Source organism: Sapajus apella, unplaced genomic scaffold (genome assembly GCF_009761245.1).
Source record: "Sapajus apella isolate SASKATOON/1434 unplaced genomic scaffold, GSC_monkey_1.0 scaffold94, whole genome shotgun sequence".
Classification (NCBI taxonomy): Eukaryota; Metazoa; Chordata; class Mammalia; order Primates; family Cebidae; genus Sapajus; species Sapajus apella.
In genome coordinates, this window is record NW_022437034.1 from 5,881,577 (window position 1) to 5,905,860 (window position 24,284).

Below are 24,284 nucleotides of genomic sequence, written 5' to 3' on the forward strand. Positions count from 1 at the left end.
AACCAGAAAACAGTGAAACTGGTTATTTACAAAGGATGGGGAGGAGGACATGGTAAAGAGAGTGACACTTCTTTGAGCATTTCTTTTATAGAATTTTTACTTTTAGAAACATGTTAATGTTTTATGTATTTTTAAAAATACTAAACCAACAAGGATAGAATGGAAGGAATGGGACTAAAATTTAAAGCAAACTGAAAGATAGGAACCCAACTTTTTTCCAATCTTATCTTAAGTAAAATGAGCTCCCTGAAGGGGGTAAAAAAGAGCACCAATCTAAGTAACATACTGAACACAGTATTTGACTACACTGGAGAACAGAAAATCAATCCTAAACTCTTTTTAGTAGATTTGAATTTTTTTTCTTTTAAAGTTAGGGATGAAGTGACTTTGAAACTATTTTAGATGTATTACAAAAATTAGTAAATAAATAAATTTGTTGATATTGTTGGAGCTAGGTTCTCACTACAGAAGAAGGAACATACAAATAATGAGATAAGGAAAGGCAGGAAAGAACCCTATGGAGATGGACTCGAATCGGAAGTACTGGTGTCAGCTCAGTTTCTAAAATAGGTCTCTGTACACATATATACATATACAGTTATGGATATGTGTGTGTGTGCATGATTATATACACATGCATACTTCCTGGCTCTGTTTATTAATAGGGCCTAGAAGCAAAGAGCATACCTGCCACCCAGATCTTGATCTCTAATATCCTTCTATGCTAAAAGGAACCAGTTATCTTCAGATAAATGGTTGATACCAGGGCATAGCAGAGCCCAAAACATTATGCCAGTGCATAAAGAAGTGATCAAAAATAATGTGATGTCACATCCAAGAACACAGGAGCCACTAGCCTGAAGGGCTCCCACTGGCAAAAACTAAAATACTTTAAGGACTAAATTAATTAAGGGCTGGAAGGGATTATAAACCATTGATTTAAAAAGAATTGTGGGCCGGGTGTGGTCGCTGATGCCTGTAATCCCAGCACGTTAGGAGGCTAAGGTAGGCGGATCACCTGAGGTCAGGAGTTCAAGACCAGCCTGTCCAACATGGTGAAACCCCGTCTCTACTCAAAATACAAAAATTAGCCAGGCATGGTGGCTCATGCCTGTAGTCCCAGCTGCTACTTGGGAGACTGAGGCAGGAGAGTCGCTTGAACCTGAGACGTGGATGTTGCAGTGAGCCGAGATCATGCCATTGCACTCCAGCCTTGGTGACAGAGCACTCCACCACATAAATAAAATAATTGTGCATTCTTATTGATAATAGATTTAAAAATAATAAATGAGACAAGAGGTAAGCCCTTGTTTATGGTAGAATTGTGAGGGCTGACTGGTAAATGTGAAAGGTATGCTGGAGTTTGAAAATCATCACAATATGAGTTTCAGTTAAAAACTGTGAGTGAATACCCAATCTGGGAGAGGGGTGGGATTTTTGATAAAGAACAGAATAATTATGTGATCTTAAATTGTCTATCCACAAACTGCTTGTTAGATGCAAGGGAAAAAATAGGGACTATGCAATGGAGAAGTAGGACAAAACCTTGATCAGGTGATCGAAATTTCTATCACCAGTGAACAGCAGATGGATATGATGTGCCTCTAAATGTGACACATTGAGAAGGATCCAGTATAATCTATGTAGTATTCTGCCTGGGAAGGCATAGTCAGAATTTAATCATGAGGAAATATTAGACAAATCCAAAATTAGAATACATCTGTTAAAAATGGGAAAATAAGAAATAAAGAATGAGATAAGCAAGTCGGACGTGGTGGCTCACACCTGTAACCCCATCACTTTAGGAGGCTTAGGCAGGTGGATTGCTTGAGTCCAGGAGTTCAAGACCAGCCTGGGCAGCATGGCAAAACCCCATCTACTAAACGTACAAAAAAAATTAGCCAGGCATTGTGGTGTGCGCCTGTGGTCCCAGCTACTCAGGAGGCTGAGGTAGGAGACTCACCTGAGCCTAGGGAGGTTGAGGCTGCAGTGAGCCAAAAAAAAAATCACACCACTGCACTCCAGCCTGGACAATCAAAGTAAGACCCTATCTCAAATAAATAAACAAAGAAATAAATTAAAAATGAGATAAGCAATGATTATATTCCTCGAAAATGTCCATATCTCAGAAGTCAAAATCTGAGGAAATGTTCCAGATTTTTTAAAACTATAAAAATATAACAGTTAAATCCTAGATTCTGTTCTGAAGGAGAAAATTTCCATGAAGGACATTATTGGGTACTTGACTAAATCGAAATATGGACAGTGGATCAGACAACAGTATTACTGCAGTTGATGTTGATTTCCACAATGTAAGAGAATATCCTTATTCTCAGAAAATATACACTAAAGTTTTAGAAGTAAAAGACATGATAAACATAACTTGCTCTCAAATAGTTCAGGGAAAATAAACTTGTATAAAGAGAAAGAGTACATGCAAATGGTGCAAAATGTTAACAATATTGTGTACCTGGGTAAAGGATATACAGGTACTTTTTGTACTATTTTTGTTCCTGCAACTTTTTTCTCAATTTGAAATTCTTTTTTTTTTTTTTTTTTTTTTTTTTTTGAGACGGAGTTTCACTCATGTTACCCAGGCTGGAGTGCAATGGCGCGATCTCAGCTCACCGCAACCTCCGCCTCCTGGGTTCAGGCAATTCTCCTGCCTCAGTCTCCTGAGTAGTTGGGATTACAGGCACGCACCACCATGCCCAGCTAATTTTTTGTATTTTTAGTAGAGACGGGGTTTCACCATGTTGACCAGGATGGTCTCGATCTTTTGACCTCGTGATCCACCCGCCTCTGCCTCCCAAAGTGCTGGGATTACAGGCTTGAGCCACCGCGCCCGGCCTGAAATTCTTTTCAAATAAAATACACTTTAAGCAGGCTAATAATTAAAAATCTAAACTAAAATTATATTGGAAAACATCCTAAGTGAAATAAGCTAGACACAAAAAGACAAATATTATATGATCTCACTTACATAAGGTACCAAGAATAGGCAAATTTATAGAGACAAAAAGTAGAGTAGCAGGCTGGAGGTAAAGAGGAGTGGAGAGCTAAGGTTTAATGGGTACAGAGTTTCTTCTGGGGTGATGAAAAAGTTCTAAAAATGCATAGAGGTAATAGTTGCACATTGTGAATGTACTTAATGTCACTAAATTGTGCATTTAAAAATTGTTAAAATAGTAAATTTTATGTTATGTATATTTTCCACTATAAAAAAGTATCTTGGAGATGTTTACTTGCATTATAAAAGGATTCCCTACAATTCCTTAAATATAAGCTCCCTTTGTTTATTTAGACAATTTTATACAACTTTCAAGATTCACATCAGCTACCGTTTGAAGATTTCACTTATAACTGATTATATAGTATCTGTATTTAATTTTAGTTGGTTTTTAAAAATACATTGTTGAAAAACTGACATTCACTTTGGGCAAAGGTCTTAGCTTTTTTTAACGTCCAGGTTCTCCACTTGTCAAAGCAAATGACTCTTCAGAATACTTACTTCATTCATCATCTAGTTCTCTTAGAAAGAGGTTGCCGGTGCTTTTGCTTCACAAAAATATTTCATAAACATATGCTTTTTCTTTTTCTCACAATGATCATACCAGGCAGAATGAAGAAAACAGATGTTGCTTATAAGGTGTCTAATAGACATGTTTGCATTGTAAGCTGATCTGACTCTGAATTTGGCATCTGCTCCATTCACTGTGTGGACTGAGCATTTTAGCCTCACAGTTTGGCAGAAAAGTTAATATTGACTTTTGACTATTACCTGAAAACTCAGTGATAAAAATACTCTTACTAAACCTCTTGAGAGAGTGATTTTCCAGTCTCAGCAAATGTCTTTAAAATACATCATTCTATTAACCATATTAATTTTATTCTTTGGTTGGGAATACTTATTTATTTCATCTAATACAGAGCATTCCCCAAATCTGACTGGGAAAAGTCTGTGTGGTCAGAATGGTAGAAGAAGAAGGACATAAATCACTTATAATGTTCTCTACAGGTCATTATACCACAGCATCTCAATTAACCTCCATCCCCCCTCAGGCTGCCTAGGGCCTCAGGGAAGGCCCAGAAGCCTGGCTACAGCACAGTTTCTCATTATCATCTGCTCTTCTGAGTATCTGAGTGTTGCTGCAGCAGCTCAGGTTTCCCCTAAGGGGAAGGTAGCCCAGATTCTTCTGCTCTTGACCTGTCTTATTTGCAATCATACTTTTTTCTTCACAGTTTTATTGTGGCATAATAGACATACAACAAACTGTACATATTTAAAGTATACAATTGTATAACTTTGGACATATGCGTACACCCATGAAACCATCACTATGGACATAGCCACTGCTCCCATGGCCTTTTGTAATCCTGCCTCCCTGTCCCTTCTCATTTCCTTTTGGATTGTTTCCACTTTGGGGCTATTACAAATAAAGTTGATGTGAACATTCATTTACAAGTCTTTGGATATGTGCTTTCATCTACCTTGAGTAAATACCTAGAAATAGAATGGGTCATCTGATACAAGTATGTTTAGCTTTTTAAGACTGACAAATGGTTTTGCAAAGTGGTCTTATTTTACATTCCCACAATTAGTATATGAAAGTTCCAGTTGATCACACCCTTGCCAACACTTGTTATGGTCAGTCATTCCAGTTTTAGCCATTCTGTGGATATGCAGTGGTATCTAATTTTGATTTAAATTTTCATTTCTTTAATGAATAATGATATTGAACGTTTTTTCATGTCTTATTTAGCATCTATCTTCTTTGCTAAGGTGTTAAATACTTTTGCCTACTTTTGATTGTTTCTTGTTATTGAGGTACCAAGTATTTTATTGTGACAAAATTCAAATTATTTTTTCTTCTCTAAAAGTTGTACTCTTAGCCAGGTGTGGTAGTTCACACCTGTAATCCCAGCACTTTGGGAGGCCAAGGCAGGCAGATTACTTGAGCCCAGGAGTTCAAGACTAGCCTGAGCAACTAGGCCAAAACCCACCTCTAACAAAAAATGCAAGAAATAGCCAGGCATGGTGGCACACATCTTTAGTCCCCGCTACTAGGAAAGCTGAGGTGGGAGAAGAGCTTCAGCCCAGAAGGTCAAGGCTGCAGTGAGCCATGAGTGTGCCACTGCACTCCAACCTGGGTGATGGTGAGACCCTGTCTCAAAAATTAACTAATTAATTAATTTTTGAAAAAGAAAAGTTTACACTTTTTACATCTTACTAAGTGATCTTTAGCAAACCCAAGATCACTAAGATTTTCTCCTATGTTTTCTCCTCAAGAGATTTATAATTTTATTCCTTACATTTATGTCTATGATTCATTTCAAGTGAATTTTTGTAGATAGGGTAAGGTAAAGGTTGAAATGCAGTTTTTTTTCATACATGGTATCCATTGTTCCAATACAATTTGTTAGAGTATCCTTCCTCCATGGGATTGTTTGGGCACCTGTGTCAAAATCAATTGGCTATATAGAAGTAGGTTTATTTCTGGACTCTGTTCAGTTCCATTGGTTTGTCTATCTTTATGCTAATACCATAGTGTCTTGATTATTATCATTCTATAATAAATTTTGAAATCAGGTAGTATAAATCCTCTGGGTTTGTTCTTTTTCAAAGTTGAGTTTTCACTTATCTAGGTCCTTTGAATTTCCATATAAATTTTAGAAGCAGCTTAAAAGTTTCTATAAGAAAAGCCTGCTAGAATTTTTATTGGTATTCCAATGAATTAATAGAAAAATTCCTGCAGAACTGATAATATTGAATGTTCTGATCTGTGAACACCTTAAGTCTACTTAGGCTTCTTTTATATTTCTAAGCATTGTTTTGTCATTTTCAATGTGCAGGCCTTAACACAACTTCTGTCAGATTTACTCTAAGGTACTTCACATACTTCAAATATACTTCAAACATGTGAAGTACCTAAGAATAAATATAGATATTCTAATGTTAATTTTTTTATTTTTATTTTTTTGTTGTTGAGACAAGGTCCTACTCTGTTGCCTAGGTTGGGGTGCAGTGATGTGATCATAGCTCACTGCAGCCTTAACCTTCCAGGCTTAAACAATCCTTCCACCTCAGCCTCCTGATAGGTCTACAGGCATGCACCACCATGTCTGGCTAATATTTCCATTTGTGGTAGAGACGGGATTTCGCCATGTTGCCCATGCTGGTCTCAAACTCCTGAGCTCAAGAAATTCACCTGTCTTGGCCTCTCAAAGTGCTGGGATTATAGGCGTGAGCCATGATGCCTGGCTTATTCTTAATATTAATTTCCAATTCTTCATTGATAGTATATATAATTATAACATATATATACATATTACTAGCATAGATAATTAATTTTTGTATTGGAAACTTTGCCGGACTCACTAGTTCTGGTAACTTTTTCTAGATTCCATAGGATTTTCTACAAAGACTAGGATTTCTCAACTTTGACATTATTGACATTATGGGACATTCAACATCATCTCTGGCCTCTACACACTAAATGCAGAAGTACCCCAATCCTAGTTGTGACAACCAAAATATCTCCAGACAATGCCATATGTGCCCCGGAGGGCAAAATCACCCATTTTTCAGAACTTCAGACATAGATAATCATGTCATCGGCAAAAAGTGACAGTTTTACTTTTGTTTCCCATCTTGATGTCTTCTGTGTGTTTTGTTTGCCTTATTGCACTGGTGGGAGTCCCCAGTATAGCATTTAAGAGCAAAAACTCTTGCAATGTTGTTGATCATTAAGAGGAAAATATTTCCTCATTTACTTTAAGAATGATACTAGGCCGGGCACGGTGGCTCAAGCCTGTAATCCCAGCACTTTGGGAGGCCGAGGCGGGTGGATCACGAGGTCAAGAGATCGAGACCATCCTGGTCAACATGGTGAAACCCCGTCTCTACTAAAAATACAAAAAATTAGCTGGGCATGGTGGCGCGTGCCTGTAATCCCAGCTACTCAGGAGGCTGAGGCAGGAGAATTGCCTGAACCCAGGAGGCGGAGGTTGCGGTGAGCCGAGATCGCGCCATTACACTCCAGCCTGGGTAACATGAGTGAAACTCCGTCTCAAAAAAAAAAAAAATAAAAATAATGATACTAATAAGTTTTTCACAATCTCCCTTTATCAGGATGAGAGAAAGTTTTTGTTAGGAATGGATATTGGATTTTGTCAAATGCTTTTTCTGCATCTATTAAGATGATCTTATGGCTTTTTTATTTAATCTGGTAAATTACATTGATTGAGTTTGTAATGTTAAACCAACCTTGCATTTTAGGGTAAAGCACACTTTATCATGATTTATTATTAAAATATATTGTTGTATTTGACTTGCTAAAATATTCATGAGTAATATTGGTCTATAGTTTTCTTTTTTTGTTATGTTGGCAGAGTAATCTAGCCTTAAAGAATGAATTGGGAATTATTTCCTTCTTTTCAGTTTTTTGAAGAGTTTATATAGCGTTGGTGTTATTTTCTTCCTTAAATGTTTGGTAGAATTCATCAGCACCATCTGGACCTGGAATTTTCTTTATGAAAAGCTTTTTTTTTTTAAATATTTTATTGCATTTTAGGTTTTGGGGTACATGTGAAGAACATGCAAGATTGTTGCATAGGTACATATTTGGCAATGTGCTTTGCTACCTTCTTCCCCATCACCTATATCTGGCATTTCTCCCCATATTATCCCTCCCCAACTTCCCACCCCCCGATGTTCCTCCCCTACTTCCCCCCAACAGACCTTAGCATGTGATGCTCCCCTCCCTGTGTTCATGTGTTCTGATTGTTCAACACCAACCTATGAGTGAGAACATGTGGTGTTTAATTTTCTGTTCTTGTGTCAATTTGCTTAGAATGATGGTTTCCAGGTTCATCCGTGTCCCTACAAAGGACACGAACTCATCGTTTTTTATGGTTGCATAGTATTCCATGGTGTATATATGCCACATTTTCCCTGTCCAATCTATCATCGGTGGGCATTTCAGTTGGTTGCAACTCTTTGCTATTGTAAACAGTGCTGCAATGAACATTCGTGTGCATGTGTCCTTATAATAGAATGATTTATAATGCTTTGGATATATACCCAGTAATGGGATTGCTGGGTCAAATGGAATTTCTATTTCTAGGTCCTTGAGGAATCACCACAATGTCTTCCACAATGGTTGAACTAACTTACACTCCCACCAACAGTGTAAAAGTGTTCCTATTTCTCCACATCCTCTCCAGCATCTGTTGTCTCCAGATTTTTTAATGATGGCCATTCTAACTGGCATGAGATGGTATCTCAATGTAGTTTTGATTTGCATTTCTCTAATGACCAGCGATGATGAGCATTTTTTCATATATTTGTTGGCCTCATATATGTCTTCTTTGTAAAGTGTCTGTTCATATACTTTGCCCACTTTTGATTGGGCTTGTTTTTTCTTGTAAATCTGTTTAGTTCTTTGTAGATTCTGGATATTAGTCCTTTGATGGCTAGATTGAAAAAATTTTTTCCCATTCTATTGGTTTCCGATTCACTCTAATGACTGTTTCTTTTGCTGTGCAGAAGCTGTGGAGTTTGATTACGTCCCATTTGTCTATTTTGGCTTTTGTTGCCAATGCTTTTGGTGTTTTGGTCATGAAGTCCTTGCCTATGCCTATGTCCTGAATGGTTTTGCCTAGATTTTCTTGTAGGCTTTTTATGATGTTAGGTCTTATGTTTAAGTCTTTAATCCATCTGGAGTTAATTTTAGTGTAAGGTGTCAGGAAGGAGTCCAGTTTCTGCTTTCTGCACATGGCTAGCCAGTTTTCCCAACACCATTTATTAAACAAAGAATCCTTCCCCCATTGCTTGTTTTTGTCTCGTTTGTCAAAGATCAGATGGTTGTAGATGTGTGGCGTTGCCTCCAAGGTCTCTGTACTATTCCATAGGTCTATATCTCTGTTTTGGTACCAGTACCATGCTATTTTGATTACTGTAGCCTTGTAGTATAGTTTGAAGTCAGGTAGTGTGATGCCTCCAGCTTTGATCTTTTTGTTTAGAATTGACTTGGCTACGTAGGCTCTCTTTTGGTTCCATATGAAGTTTAAGGGTTTTTTTTCCAGTTCTGTGAAGAAGGTCATTGGTAGCTTGATGGGGATAACATTGAATCTATAAATTACTGTGGGTAGTGTGGCCATTTTCATGATATTGATTCTTCCGAACCATGAGCATGGAATGCTTCTCCATCTGTTTCTGTCCTGTCTTATTTCGTTGAGCATTGCTTTATAGTTCTCCTTGAAGAGGTCCTTTACATCCTTTGTTAGTTGTATTCCTAGGAATTTTATTCTGTTTGTAGCAATTCTGAATCACAGTTCATTCTTGATTTGGCTCTCTTTAAGTCTGTTATTGGTGTATAGGAATGCTTGTGATTTTTGCACATTGACTTTGCTGAAGTTGCTTATCAGTTTCAGGAGATTTTGGGCTGAGATGATGGGGTCTTCTAAATATGCAATCATGTCATCTGCAAATAGAGACAATTAGACTTCCTCCTTTCCTAATGGAATACCCTTTATTTCTTTTTCTTGCCTGATTGCTCTGGCTAGAACTTCCAATACTATATTGACCAGGAGTGGTGAGAGAGGGCATCCTTGTCTAGTGACAGATGTCAAAGGGAATGCTTCCAGGTTTTGCCCATTAAGTATGATATTGGTTGTGGGTTTGTCATAAATAGCTTTTAATTTTTTGAGATAAGTTCCGTTAATACCTAATTTTTGAGAGTTTTTAGCATAAAGGGCTGTTGAATTTTGTCAAAGGCCTTCTCTGCATCTATTGAGATAATCATGTGGTTTTTGTTTTGGTTCTGTTTATGTGGTGGATTACGTTTATAGACTTGCGTATGTTGAACCAGCCTTGCATCCCCGGAATGAAGCCTACTTCATCGTGATGGATAAGCTTTTTGATGTGCTGTTGCAATCATTTTGCCAGTATTTTACTGAAGATTTTTGCATCTGTGTTCATCATGGATATTGGCCTGAAGTTTTCTTTTCTTGTTGAGTCTCTGCCAGGTTTTGGTATCACGATGATGTTGGTCTCATAAAACGATTTGGGAAGGATTCCCTCTTTTTGGACTGTTTGGAATAGTTTCAGAAGGAATGGTACCAGCTCCTCTTTGTATGTCTGGTAGAATTCGGCTATGAACCCATCTGGACCTGGGCCTGTTTTGCTGGTTAGGCTATTAATTGCTGCCTTAACTTCAGCCCTGGTTATTGGTCTATTCAGGGTTTTGACTTCTTCCTGGTTTAGGCTTGGGACAAGGCAAGTATCCAGGAATTTATCCATTTCTTCCAGGTTTACTGGTTTATGTGCATAGAGTTGTTTGTAGTAATCTCTGATGGCGGTTTGTATTTCTGTGGAATCTGTGGTGATATCCCCTTTATCATTTTTTATTGCATCTATTTGATTCTTCTCTCTTTTCTTTTTTATTAGTCTTGCTAGCAGTCTATTTTGTTCATCTTTTTTAAAAAACCAGCTCCTGGATTTATTGATTTTTTGAGAGTTTTTTGTGTGCCTATCTCCTTCAGTTCTACTCTGATCTTAGTTATTCCTTGTCTTCTGCTAGGTTTTTAGTTTTTTTGATCTTGCTCCTCTAGCTCTTTCCATTTTGACCATACGGTGTCAATTTTAGATCTTTCCTTGCTTCTCATGTGGGCATTTATTGCTATATATTTTCCTTTAGACACTGCCTTAAATGTGTCCCAGAGAGTCTGATATGTTGTGTCTTCATTCTCATTGGTTTCAAAGAACATCTTTATTTCTGCCTTCATTTCATTGTTTATCCAGTCAACATTCAAGAGCCAGTTGTTCAGTTTCCATGAAGTGCAGTTCTGAGTTAATTTCTGAGTTCTGAGTTCTAACTTGATTCCTCTGTGATCTGAGAGACTGTTATGATTTCTGTTCTTTTGCATTTGCTGAGGAATGAGAGTAGGTGTGGCATGGTGCTGAGAAGAATGTATATTCTGTGGATTTGGGGTGGAGAGTTCTGTAAATGTCTATTAAGTTTGCTTGGTCTAGGTCTCAGTTCAAGTCCTGGATATCCTTGTTAATTTTCTGTCTCGTTGATCTAATATTGACAGTTGAGTGTTAGTCTCCCACTATTATTGTGTGGGAGTCTAAGTCTTTTTGTATGTCATTAAGAACTTGCTTTATGTATTGGGTGCTCCTGTATTTGGTGCGTATATATTTAGAATCATTAGCTCTTCTTGTTACATTGATCCTTTTACCATTATGTAGTATCCTTCTTTGTCTCTTTGATCTTTGTTAGTTTAAAGTCTACTTTATCAGAGACTAGGATTGCAACTCCTGCTTGTTTTTGCTCTCCATTTGCTTGGTAAATCTTCCTCCCTCCCTTTATTTTGAGCCTATTTGTATCCTTGCATGTGAGATGCATTTCCTGGGTACAGCACACTGATGGGTTTTGACTTTTTATCCAGTTTGCCAGTCTGTGTCTTTTGACTGGGGCATTTAGCCCATTTACATTTAATGTTAATATTGTTAAGTGTGAATTTGATCCTGTCATTTTGATGCTAGCTGGTTGTTTTGCCCATTCGTTGATGCAGTTGCTTCATTGTGTCAATGCTCTTTACCATTTGGTACGTTTTTGGAGTGGCTGGTACTGGTAGTTCCTTTCTACGTTTAGTGCTTCTTTCAGGAGTTCTTCTAAAGCAGGCCTGGTGGTGATGAAGTCTCTGAGCAATTGCCTGTTTGTAAAGGATTTTATTTCTCCTTCGCTTATGAAACTTAGTTTGGCTGGATATGAAATTCTAGGTTGAAAGTTCTTTTCTTTAAGGATGTTGAATATTGACCCCAACTCTCTTCTGGCTTATAGGGTTTCTGCCAAGAGACCTGCTGCGAGTCTGCTGGGCTTCCCTTTGTGCGTAACCCAACCTTTCTCTCTGGCTGCCGTTAGCATTTTTTTCCTCATTTCAACACTGGTGAATCTGATGATTAATGTGCCTTGTGGTTGCTCTTCTTGAGGAATATATTTATGGTGTTCTCTGTATTTCCTGGATTTGAATATTGGCCTGTCTGCTAGATTGGGGAAGTTTTCCTGGATAATAATACTGAAGAGTGCTTTCCAGCTTGGATTCATTCTCTCTGTCACATTCAGGTACACCTATCAAACGTAGATTAGGTCTTTTCACATAGTCCCATATTTCTTGGAGGCTTTCTTCGTTTCTTTTTATTCTTTTTTCTCTAATCTTGCCTACTCATTTTATTTCATTGGGTTGATCTTCAATCTCTGATATCCTTCCTTCTCCTTGGTCAGTTCAGCTATTGAAACTTATGTATGCTTCACAAAGTTCTCGTATTGTGTTTTTCAGCTCCATCAATTCATTTATGTTCCTCTCTAAGCTGTTCCCCTTATTCTCATTAGTATTTCATCAAACCATTTTTTTAATTGCATTTTAGGTTTGGGGGTACATGTGAAGAACATGCAAGATTGTTGCATAGGTACACACATGGCAGTGTGATTTGCTGCCTTCCTCCCCATCACCTATATCTGGCATTTCTCCCCATGCTATCTCTCCCCAACTCCCCACCCCACGCTGTCCCTCCCCTACTTCCCCCCAACAGACCCCAGTGTGTGATGCTCCCCTCCCTGTGTCCATGTGTTCTCATTGTTCAACACCCACCTATGAGTGAGAACATGTGGTGTTTGATTTTCTCTTCTTGTGTCAGTTTGCTGAGAATGATGGTTTCCAGATTCATCCTTGTCCCTACAAAGGACATGAACTCATTGTGTTTTATAGCTACATAATATTCCATGGTGTATATGTGCCACATTTTCCCTGTCCAGTCTATCATCGATGGGCATTTGGGTTAGATCCAAGTCTTTGCTATTGTAAACAGTGCTGCAGTGAACATTTGTGTACCTGTGTCCTTATAATAGAAAGATTTACAATACTTTGGATATATGCCCAATAATGGGATTGCTGGGTCTAATGGAATTTCTATTTCTAGGTCCTTGAGGAATCGCCACAGTCTTCCACAATGGTTGAATTAATTTACACTCCCACCAACAGTGTAAAAGTGTTCCTATTTCTCCACATTCTCTCCAGCATCTGTTGTCTCCAGATTTTTTAATGATCGCCATTCTAACTGGCATGAGATGGTATCTAGAAGTAGTTTTCATTTGCATTTCTCTAATGACCAGTGACGATGAGCATTTTTTGATATGTTTGCTGGCCTCATATATGTCTTCTTTTGTAAAGTGTCTGTTCATATCCTTCACCCACTTTTGAAGGGGCTTGTTTATTTCTTGTAAATCTGTTTTAGTTCTTAGTCGATTCTGGACATTAGCCCTTTGTCAGATGGGTAGACTGCAAAAATTTTTTCCCATTCTGTTGGTTTCCAATTCACTCTAATGACTGTTTCTTTTGCTGTGCAGAAGCTGTGGAGTTTGATTAGGTCCCATTTGTCTATTTTGGCTTTTGTTGCCAATGTTTTTTGGTATTTTGGTCATGAAGTCCTTGCCTATGCCTATGTCCTGAATGGTTTTGCCTAGATTTTCTTTTAAGGTTTTTATGGTGTTATGTCTTATGTTTAAGTCTTTAATCCATCTGGAGTTAATTTTAGTGTAAGGTGTCAGGAAGGAGTCCAGTTTCTGCTTTCTGCACATGGCTAGCCAGTTTTCCCAACATCATTTATTAAACAGGGACCCCTTTCCTCATAGCTTGTTTTTGTCTGGTTTGTCAAAGATCCGATGGTTGAAGATGTGTCGCGTTGCCTCCGAGGCCTCTGTTCTGTTCCATTGGTCTATATCTCTGTTTTGGTACCAGTACCACATTGTTTTGATTATTGTAGTATATTTGAAGTCAGATAGTGTGATGCCTCCAGCTTTGTTCTTTTTGTTTAGAATGGACTTGGCTATGTAGGCTCTCTATTGGTTCCATATGAAGTTTAAGATGGTTTTTTCCCAGTTCTGTGACATAGGTCATTGGTAGCTTAATGGGGATAGCGTTGAATCTACAAATTACCTTGGGTAGTATGGCCATTTTGACGATATTGATTCTTCCGAACCATGAGCATGGAATGCTTCTCCATCTGTTTCTGTCCTCTCTTATTTCGTTGAGCGTTGCTTTGTAGTTCTCCTTGAAGAGGTTCTTTACATCCTTTGTTAGTTGTATTCCTAAGTATTTCATTGTAGCAATTGTGAATGGCAGTCTTTCTTGATTTGGCTCTCTTTACGTCTGTTATTGGTACATAGGAATGCTTGTGATTTTTGCACATTGACTTTGCTGAAGTTGCTTATCAGTTTCAGGAGATTTTGGGCTGAGACGATGGGGTCTTCTAAATATACTATCATGTCATCTGCAAATAGAATTTGACTTCCTCTTTTCCTAATTGGAAACCCTTTATTTCTTTCTCTTGCCTGATTGCTCTGGCTAGAACTTCCAATACTATATTGACCAGGAGTGGTGAGAGAGGGCATCCTTGTCTAGTGCCAGATGTCAAAGGGAATGCTGCCAGGTTTTGCCCATTAAGTATGATATTGGCTGTTGGTTTGTCACAAATGGCTTTTATTATTTTGAGATACATTCCATCAATACCTGGTTTATTGAGGGTTTTTAGCATAAAGGGCTGTTGAATTTTGTCAAAGGCCTTCTCTGCATCTATTGAGATAATCATGTGGTTTTTGTTTTGGTTCTGTTTATGTGGTGGATTACGTTTATAGACTTGCGTATGTTGAACCAGCCTTGCATCCCCGGAATGAAGCCTACTTCATCGTGATGGATAAGCTTTTTGATGTGCTGTTGCAATCAGTTTGCCAGTATTTTACTGAAGATTTTTGCATCTATGTTCATCATGGATATTGGCCTGAAGTTTTCTTTTCTTGTTGAGTCTCTGCCAGGTTTGGTATCAGGATGATGTTGGTCTCATAAAATGATTTGGGAAGGATTCCCTCTTTTTGGACTGTTTGGAATAGTTTCAGAAGGAATGGTACCAGCTCCTCTTTGTATGTCTGGTAGAATTCGGCTGTGAACCTATCTGGACCTGGGCTTTTTTTGGTGGTTAGGCTATTAATTGCTGCCTTAACTTCAGCCCTGGTTATTGGTCTATTCAGGGTTTTGACTTCTTCCTTGTTTAGGCTTGGGAGGATGCAAGTGTCCAGGAATTTATCCATTTCTTCCATGTTTACTGGTTTATGTGCATAGAGTTTTTTGTAATAATCTCTGATGGTGGTTTGTGTTTCTGTGGAATCTGTGGTGATATCCCTGTTATCGTTTTTTATTCATCTATTTGATTCTTCTCTCTTTTCTTTTTTATTAATTTGGTTAGTGGTCAGTCTATATTGTTGATCTTTTCAAAAAACCAGCTCCTGGATATTGAATTTTTGAAGGGTTTTTTGTGTGTCTATCTCCTTCAGTTCTGCTCTGATCTTAGTTATTCCTTGTCTTCTGCTAGGTTTTGAGGTTTTTTTATCTTGCCCCTCTAGCTCTTTCAATTTTGACCATAGGGTGTCAATTTTAGATCTTTCCTTGCTTCTCATGTGGGCATTTATTGCTATATATTTTCCTCTAGACACTGCTTTAAATGTGTCCCAGAGATTCTGGTATGTTGTGTCTTCATTCTCGTTGGTTTCAAAGAGAATGAAGATCTTTATTTCTGCCTTCATTTCATTGTTTATCCAGTCAACATTCAAGAGCCAGTTTTTCAGTTTCCATGAAGATGTGTGGTTCTGAGTTAGTTTCTGAATTCTGAGTTCTACCTTGATTGCACTGTGATCTGAGAGACTGTTTGTTATGATTTCCGTTTTTTTTTTTTTTTTTTTTTGCATTTGTTGAGGAGTGATTTACTTCCAATTATGTGGTCAATTTTAGAGTAAGTGTGATGTGATGCTCAACAAACCTTTTTTCAAAGTTCTTAGTTTCTTTGCATTTAGTTAGAACATGTTCTTTTAGCTCAGAGAAATTTGTTATTTCCCACCTTCTGAAGCCTATTTCTGTCAATTCATCAGACTCATTTTCCATCCAGTCTTGTTTCCTTGCTGGTGAGGAGCTGTGAGCCCTTGGATGAAGAGAGGCGTTCTGGTTTGGGGTGCTTTCATCCTTTTTACACTGGTTTCTTCCCATCTTTATGTATTTATCTCCCTGTGGTCTTTGTAGCTGGTGACTTTCTGTTGGGGTCTCTGACTGGATGACCTATTGTTGATGTTGAAGTTATTTCTTTCTGTTTCTTAATTTTCCTTCTAACAGGCCCCTCTGCTGTAGGACTGCTGGAGGTCCACTCCAGACCATGGTTGCCTGTGGATCATCTGCAGTGGCTGCAGAACAGTAAGGGTTGCTGGCAGTTTCTTCTTCTGCTATCTTTGTCCCAAAAGAATATCTGCCAGAGGGTAGCCTGAGCTCTCCTTTATGAGGTGACTCTTAGGATATATGGGAGTTGGCGAGCTTTTTGAGGAGACAGTCTGTCCTTTATAGGAGCTCAAGTGCTGAACTGTGAGCTCCGCTCTTCTGGTCAGAGCTGCTGGGCAGGTACATTTAAGTCTGGTGTAGCGTAACTCATAACCGCCTTTTTTTTCCCAGGTACTCTGTCCTGGGAAGGTGGGACTTTATTTATAAGTTTCTGTCATGCTGCTGACTTTTTTCAGAGATGCCCTGCCTAGCAAGGAGGTAGCCTAGTCACAGTCTGCCAGCAGAGGTGTTGTTGAACTGCCATGGGCTCTGCCCAGCTGCTGTGTGAACCTCCTTGCAGTTTTGTTTATAGGGGTATAGTTAGAACTGCTTCAGTAATGGCAATCTGCCTCTGTAATGATGGACTGCCTTGGTAGTGGTGGATTGCCTCGGTAATGGCAGATGCCCTTCCCCCACAGAAGTGGACCATCCAGGGTCCAGCTGTGCTTTCTGTGAAACTCTCAATTCAGAGCATTTCAGATTGGTGGTCTTTGTGGGGGTGGGACCGGCCAAGCCAGATCACCTAGGTCCCTGTTTCAGTCCCTTTTTTTTTTTTTTGAGACAGAGTTTCGCTCTTGTTACCCAGGCTGGAGTGCAATGGCGCGATCTCGGCTCACCGCAACCTCCGCCTCCCGGGTTCAGGCATTTCTCCTGCCTCAGCCTCCTTAGTAGCTGGGATTACAGGCACATGCCACCATGCCCAGCTAATTTTTTGTATTTTTTTAGTTGAGATGGGGTTTCACCATGTTGACCAGGATGGTCTCGATCTCTCGACCTCGTGATCCACCCGCCTCGGCCTCCCAAAGTGCTGGGATTATAGGCTTGAGCCACCGCGCCCGGCCCCCTTTTTTTTTTTTTAATTGCACGGGCAACTGTCTCCCAGGCATTCCAGTCACCAATTGAAAAGGGGCCTAGGTTTGTGTGAGTTTTTGTGCGGAGACCCACTGCACCGGCTAAAACAGCCATGCTGGGGGCTCATGGCACTTTTCCACCCAGGAATTTCCTGGCTTGGCTCCCCATTTCAGTCCCTTTTTCAGTTGCACGGGCAACTCTGTCTCCCAGGCATTCCAGTCACCAGTTGAAAAGGCACCCAGATTTGTGTGATTTTTTTGTGTGGAGACCCGCTGCACTGGCTGGGACTCATGGCGCTTTTCTGCCCAGGAATCTCCTGGCCTGGCTCCTGGTTTCAATCCCCTTTTTTTCAGTTCAACAGGCAATTCTGTCTCCCAGGCATTCCAGTCACCAGTTGAAAAGGCGCCCAGATTTGTGTGAGTTTTTATGCGGAGATCCACTGCACTGGTTGAAACGGCTGTGCTGGGGGCTCCTGGCGCCTTTCTGCCTGGGAATCTCCTGATCTGTGGGCAGTAAAAATTCGTTTGGAAATATGGTTATCACTCACCCTCTGCATTTTTGCTGGGAACTGCAATCCCGAGCTGTTCCTTTTTGGCCATCTTGGATCCCGTCTCATCAAAAGCTTTTTAACTGCAAAGGCAATATACTTGATAGATACAGTGCTATTCAAGTTATGTTTCTTCTTGAATGAGCTTTGATCGTTTGTGTCTCTCAAAGAATTTGTCCTATTCATCTAACCTGTCAAATCTATTAAGTTGTTAACAATGTTTCCTAATTATCCTTTTAATATGTGTGGATTCTATATAGTGATATCACTTCTGTCATTCCTGATAATAATAATTTATGTCTTCTCTCTCTCTCCCTCCTTCCCTCCCTCTTTTTAAAAGCCTGAAGATTTGTTAATTTTGACCTACTTGTACTCCCAATTTCATCTTCTCAACCAAGGCTAAGGATCTATGTAGTTGTCCATCCTTGTATTGTGGCCTGGTAACTCTCTCCAGACAGTGAGCTAGAGAAATTTTATGTTTTGGCCCATTTGTTACTTCTCTTTCATGAATCCTTTATGGCTGTTGTGCAATTTTTGAAAAACTTTGTTTCATGTATTTTGTCTTTGTCGTAGCTGGAGGAAGAGTAAATCTGGTTCTCTTTGATTCTGTCTTGGTCAGAAGTAGAAGTCCTCAACATATTTTCTTTTTAACTTATAATTTATTTTCTCGCCAACCTGGTTCATCATGCTCTACTACAGAGATTATTTCACTGTTTCTTCTGGGAACAAAAGGGAAATGTAAAGTCCTTCATAATTTTTCATTTCTCAGAGTTTTTATTGGAGAGACATCCAGTAAGAGAATTTTGTCCAAATAGCAATATATTAGGGATGACAATCCAGAGACTCCAGAGGGAAAAGGAAAGGGATAACACATCATTTCTTAGCTGCAAAGACACAGGGTGCAGTCATTCTTAGAACCTTTCATCTCCAAGTGAACGGAAAACTTGACTGGTTAGACTTAGAAAGACCAGATTGGCGGGGTACAATGGCTCACGCCTGTAATCCCATTTGGAAATTCAAGGCGGGCAGATCACCTGAGGTCAGGAGTTTGAGGCCAGCCTGGCCAACATGGTGAAACCCCGACTCTACTAAAAATACAAAAATTAACTAGGCATGGTGGCATGTGCCTATAATCCCAGCTACTCGGGAGGCTGAGGCAAAATTCCCGAATCGCTTGAATCAGGGAGGCAGAGGTTGCTGTGAGGCAAGATCACACCATTGCAGTCCAGCCTGGGCAACAGGAGTGAAACTCCATCTCAAAAAAGGAAGACCAGATTGACTTCATGGTAAGTTGTTAGGTCTCAACTTGAGCTCTTTAGAAGAAATATTAGGGTGAGGTCATGATGTTTGGGAAAAGACCTCCCTAAACCTAATGCTCAAGACTTTCTCTTACTGTCAAAACTGAAGAATGAGATAGGTGCTTAGATCATATATTGGTCTGACCCAATACGACATTTCCGCTGCTGTTACACAATACTCATGTTCCTTTTTGTCTGTGTTCTAGGTTTTCTGTCTCAACTCGTCTCTGACAAGCCTCTGACTGAATGTATTCGTGCTGGCCACTATGCAGCAAGCGTCATAATTAGACGGACTGGCTGCACCTTTCCGGAGAAGCCAGACTTCCGCTGATGGAAGAGCTGAAAATGCAGGCCCAGGAGTGAAGACACTGCCCTGATTGCTTCCTGAGAATTCCCATATTAATAAAGAAGAAAATTATCTGCCATCTTTTCCTACTATAATAATGCTGAATCTTAATTTAGAGGGTACAAGGGTACGGTAATGCTTGTAGAATCTTTATTACCTCAACAACCTAAAAAATGATGTTTATTTCCATAGTTTGATAGTGCCACTTAAATGTCAATTAAACAAGAGTATAACATTTGAAATTTTATTTCATTTTCAATTACTTTGTAAATTTGTGTGTATTTAGTACACTGATTCATTTTTTTACATTTCTGCTTTGAATGCAGATGCAATTTAATATAATAGATTTTTTAATGAATTAATCTTAACATAGTAATCTTTAGCTTTTTATACAAATATATTTAATTTAGGAGTATATCTGTATCTACACACACACATACATAAATATACCACATATATACCTGATAGTCAAATAAGGTACAGAAATTTTATCTTGTCAAACTATGCCTAATAATCTCTTTAATGTGCATTCAATCATGTAATAAACTTTGGATAATTAATGTGCCAAATTTAAGTTGTATTACAATATTTAAATCATAGTCCTATGGAACTCTGTAATTTGATGCAAACAAAAACTTGTCATATAGGAATTTTTTTCTGTCTTTTTCCCTGTGTACAACAAACTAAGGAAAAAAGATCATTATTTAATACTGGGCCCTGAAATGATATCCAATTTGTTAATGGAATTAGGAAAAATAGCAACATAATACACCAAATAACTTAGTATTGGAAACCAATAAATCATTTTTTTAAGGAAAACAAAATGGTATAATAGGACTTATGGAGTCAGACTTAGTTACCTTTATATGACCTTAGGCAAATCTTCTAACCTCAGTTTCCTTTTTGTAAAAAGAGATAACCCTTATATACAAGGTCATTGAGATGATTTGAGAAAGATTACCAAGTATATTTGGCACAATGCCTTGTAAATGCTTAATAAGTAGCTGCTATTAGCATTATGATTTTTTTAATAAGAAAAAAAGATAAGATTTGTAAAACTGAATTCAAATCATAGGAAAGGATTTGGCCAGGCGCCATGGCTCACTACTGTAATCCCAACACTTTGGGAGGCCAAGGTGGGAGGATCACTTGAGCCCAGGAGTTCAAGACAAGCCTGGGTAACAAAGTGAGGTCCCACCTGTACAAAAAAAAATTTAAAAATTAGCCAGCCACAGGCTGGGCACAGTGACTCACACCTGTAATTCCAGCACTTTGGGACGAGGCAGTTGGATCACTTGAGGTCAAGAGTTCAAAACCAGCCTGGCCAACATGGTGAAACTCCATCTCTATTAAAAATACAAAAATTGGCCAGGCATAGTGCCTCACGCCCATAAACCCAACACTTTGGGAGGCCAGAGCAGGTGGATCACCTGAGGTCAGGAGTTCGAGACCAGCCTGACCAACATGGTGAAATCCCGTCACTACTAGAAATACAAAAATTAGCCCAGTGTGGTGGCACATGCCTGTAATCCCAGCTACTCACTCAGGAGGCTGAGGCAGGAGAATCACCCAAACCCAGGAGGCAGAGGCTGCAGTCAGCTGAGATCGCACCATTGCACTCCAGCCTGGGCAACAAGAGTGAAACTCCATCTCAAGGGAAAAAAATACAAAAATTTTGCCAGGCATGGTGGCATGGTGGTAGTTGCCTGTAATCCCATCTATTTGGGAGGCCGACACAGGAGATTTGCTTGAACCCAGGAGGCGGAGGTTGCAGTGAGCCAAGATCACACCACTGCACGCCAGCCTGGAAGACAGAGCAAGACTCCATCTCAACAACAACAACAACAAATTAGCTGTGGTGGTTTATACCTATAGGCTCAGCTACATAGGAGGCTGAGTTGGGAGGATTGCTTGAGCCCAGGAGTCTGAGGCTACAGTAAGCCATGATCACACCACTGTACGCCAGCCTGGGCAACAGAGCAAGACCCTGCCTCAAATAAATAAATAAATAAAACTTGTAATTCAAACTATAGAAAGTTGAGGACTATCTGTAGTACAATTAATTTAAATATAAAGTAGTTTGATATTTTACAGCGGTGCCAAAGCAATCCATTGGGAAAAGGATATTTTTCTCAATAGATAATGCTATAAAAACTTGATATTCATAAGGAAAAAAAGTGAATCTTTGACCCTGACCTCACACCATACAAAAAATTAGAGATAAATCACGGTCACAAGATAAAAGCTAAAACTACTAGGCTTATAGAAGAAAACAGGAGAATATTTGCCCAGCTCGAGATAAGCAAAAGTTCTTGGAAAGAATCATGAGAGCACTAACCATATAACAAAAATATTGATAAATCAGATTTCAAAAAAATTAGAACTTTATGTTCATCTAAAGACACCATTACAATCCCCCATAGGCCAGGATACTATAATTACAACACATATATCTGAACTCATAACCAGAATATATCTTAATACTCTTACAATTCAAAAATACAGATACTTAACAAAAGAAGATATATGAATCACTAATAAGCATGATTGATAAATCATGAATGATATATCAATTTGAATGATAAAGAATTCAATATTATTATCATGGGAGAAATAAATTTTAAGACCTCATTGAGATACTACTACACTAGAATGACTAAAATTTAAATGACAACACCAAATGTTAGAGAAGACATGGAGCAACGTTGCTGATGGACTGAACAACCACTGAACATTGCTGATGTAAAACTGAACAATCACTGCGAAAAGACCCTTAAGTTTCTTATAAAAAAGTAAATATACACCTATTCTTTCACCTAGCTATTTCACTTCTTGGTATTTACCCAACAGAAGTTAAAGTATAACTTTGGTGGATACACCAAAGGACTTGTAGCAGTTTTATTCATCATTGCCAAAAACTGGAAAGAGATAGTTGTCCATCAGCAGGAGAGTGGATAAACTGACATATTCAAATAGTGGAATAGAGGACCAAGTGTGATGGCCCATGCCTGTAGTCCCAGCAATTTGGGAGGTCGATGTGGGAGGATCACTTGAGCCCAGGGGTTAAGACCAGCCTGGATAATATAGTGAGGCCCCCATCTCTACAGAAAAATAAAAAGCAAAATTAGCTGGGCATGGTGGTGCACACCTGTATTTGCTACCCAGGAGGCTGAGGTGGAAGAATTGCTCGAGCCCAGGTCAAGACTGCAGTGAGCCATGATTGGGCCACTGCACTCTATCCCGGGTGACAGAGGCAGACCCTGTCTCAAAAAAAAAAAAATAGGAAAAGGAAGAAATTAACTGCTGATAAAACAACATGAATCCGTTCAAAAGTGGAAAACCTTACTGAGTTAAACCAGATACAAAAAGCATACAAACTGCGAGTTTCCTTGTACAGGTATTGATCGACTTACGACCTATGCAACTTACGACCATTCGACTTTACGACCACAATCGCTAGCCACGACTGCTCCACATATCTGGCAGCGCAAACGTTGCCCAGCTGGGCATAGGACAGTGCGGACCAGCTTCCAGCAGCACTACCATCTCCACATGCACCATTTCAACTGTACATATAGCCTACTCAACTTACGACCAAATCGTGTTACGATCGGTCTGCCGGTCCCAATTGTGGTCATAAGTCGAGCACTAGCTGTATTTGAAAGTCTAGAGCGAGCAAAGCAACCTATAGAGAAAAAGAGCAGTGGTTGCCTTTGTAGGGGAGGAAGAAAGTGGAAACTGACCAGAAAGGGTCTGAGGGGACTTTCTGAACTGATGGTGATGGGCTGCATCGTAATAGGATTACATAGGTGTATGCATTTGTCAACGCTCAGGAAATAGCCCACTTTAGTTATGTGATTTCATTATATTTAAGTTTTACCTCACAACCTCACACACACACACACACACACAAAAGAATTATAGGCTGGCTGTAGTGGCTCACACCAGTAATCCCAGCACTTTGGGAGGCCAAGGTAGGTGGATCATTTGAGCCCAAGAGCTGGGCAACATGGCAAAACTCCATCTACAAAAAAAAAAAAAAAAACACTACAAAAATTTGCTGGGCATGGTTGTGCATGGCTGTGGCCCCAGCTACTCAGGAGACTGAGGTGGGAGGATCACTTGATCCCAGGAGGTCAAGGATGCAGTGAGCCTTGACTGCACAACTGTATTCCAGCCTGAGTGAAAGCCTGCCTGAAAAAAAAAAAAGAATTATAAGCAAATACTGAATTCTAGTTAAATAATATATGTACTGATAGAGATAAAGTGTTCTGAGGTTTTCAACCTGTGCTAAAGTGCATCAAAAAATAAGAAACATAAAGAGGGAGATAAGCAGATGAAAGATAATACAAAAAAAAAAAAAATTTTTCAGACAGGGTCTTAACTCTGTTGCCCAGGCTGGAGTGTAGTGTGGCATGTTGGCTCAGTACACAACCTCTGCCTCTTGGCAAGCAATTCTCATGCCTCAGCCACCCTAGTAGCTGGAATTACAGGCATGTGGCTAATTTTTGTGTTTTTAGTAGAGATGGGGTTTTGCCATACTGGCCAGGCGCTTGAACTCCTGGCCTCAAGCGATCCTCCCACCTCAGCCTCCCAAAGTGCTGAGATTAAAGGAGTGAGCCACTGCACCTCGCCAACTTTGTATTTTTTTAAAGGCTGAATTGTAGTATTCCATTATGTATATAAGTCAAATTCTAAAATTCATTTATCCATTGATGGGCACTTTGGTTGTTTCCGTATCTTGGCTATTGTGAATAATGCTGCTGTGAGCATGAGAAAACAGACATGTCTGTGACATACTGATTCCAATTCCTTTGGGTAT

General features: G+C 39.3%; 1 protein-coding gene across 5 annotated transcripts in view; it reads left to right on the plus strand.

The window, feature by feature from the left end:
* Positions 1–20,170, plus strand: part of ADK (adenosine kinase) — a 566,800-nt gene extending 546,630 nt beyond the window's left edge. For all 5 annotated transcript variants that reach the window (XM_032256142.1, XM_032256144.1, XM_032256146.1 and 2 more), the window contains one exon: positions 19,323–20,170. In XM_032256142.1, coding sequence (XP_032112033.1) covers positions 19,323–19,447 — 125 coding nt within the window. In that variant the 3' untranslated portion in view covers positions 19,448–20,170. The remainder of the gene's footprint in view (positions 1–19,322) is intronic.
* Positions 20,171–24,284: the final 4,114 nt, after the last annotated feature.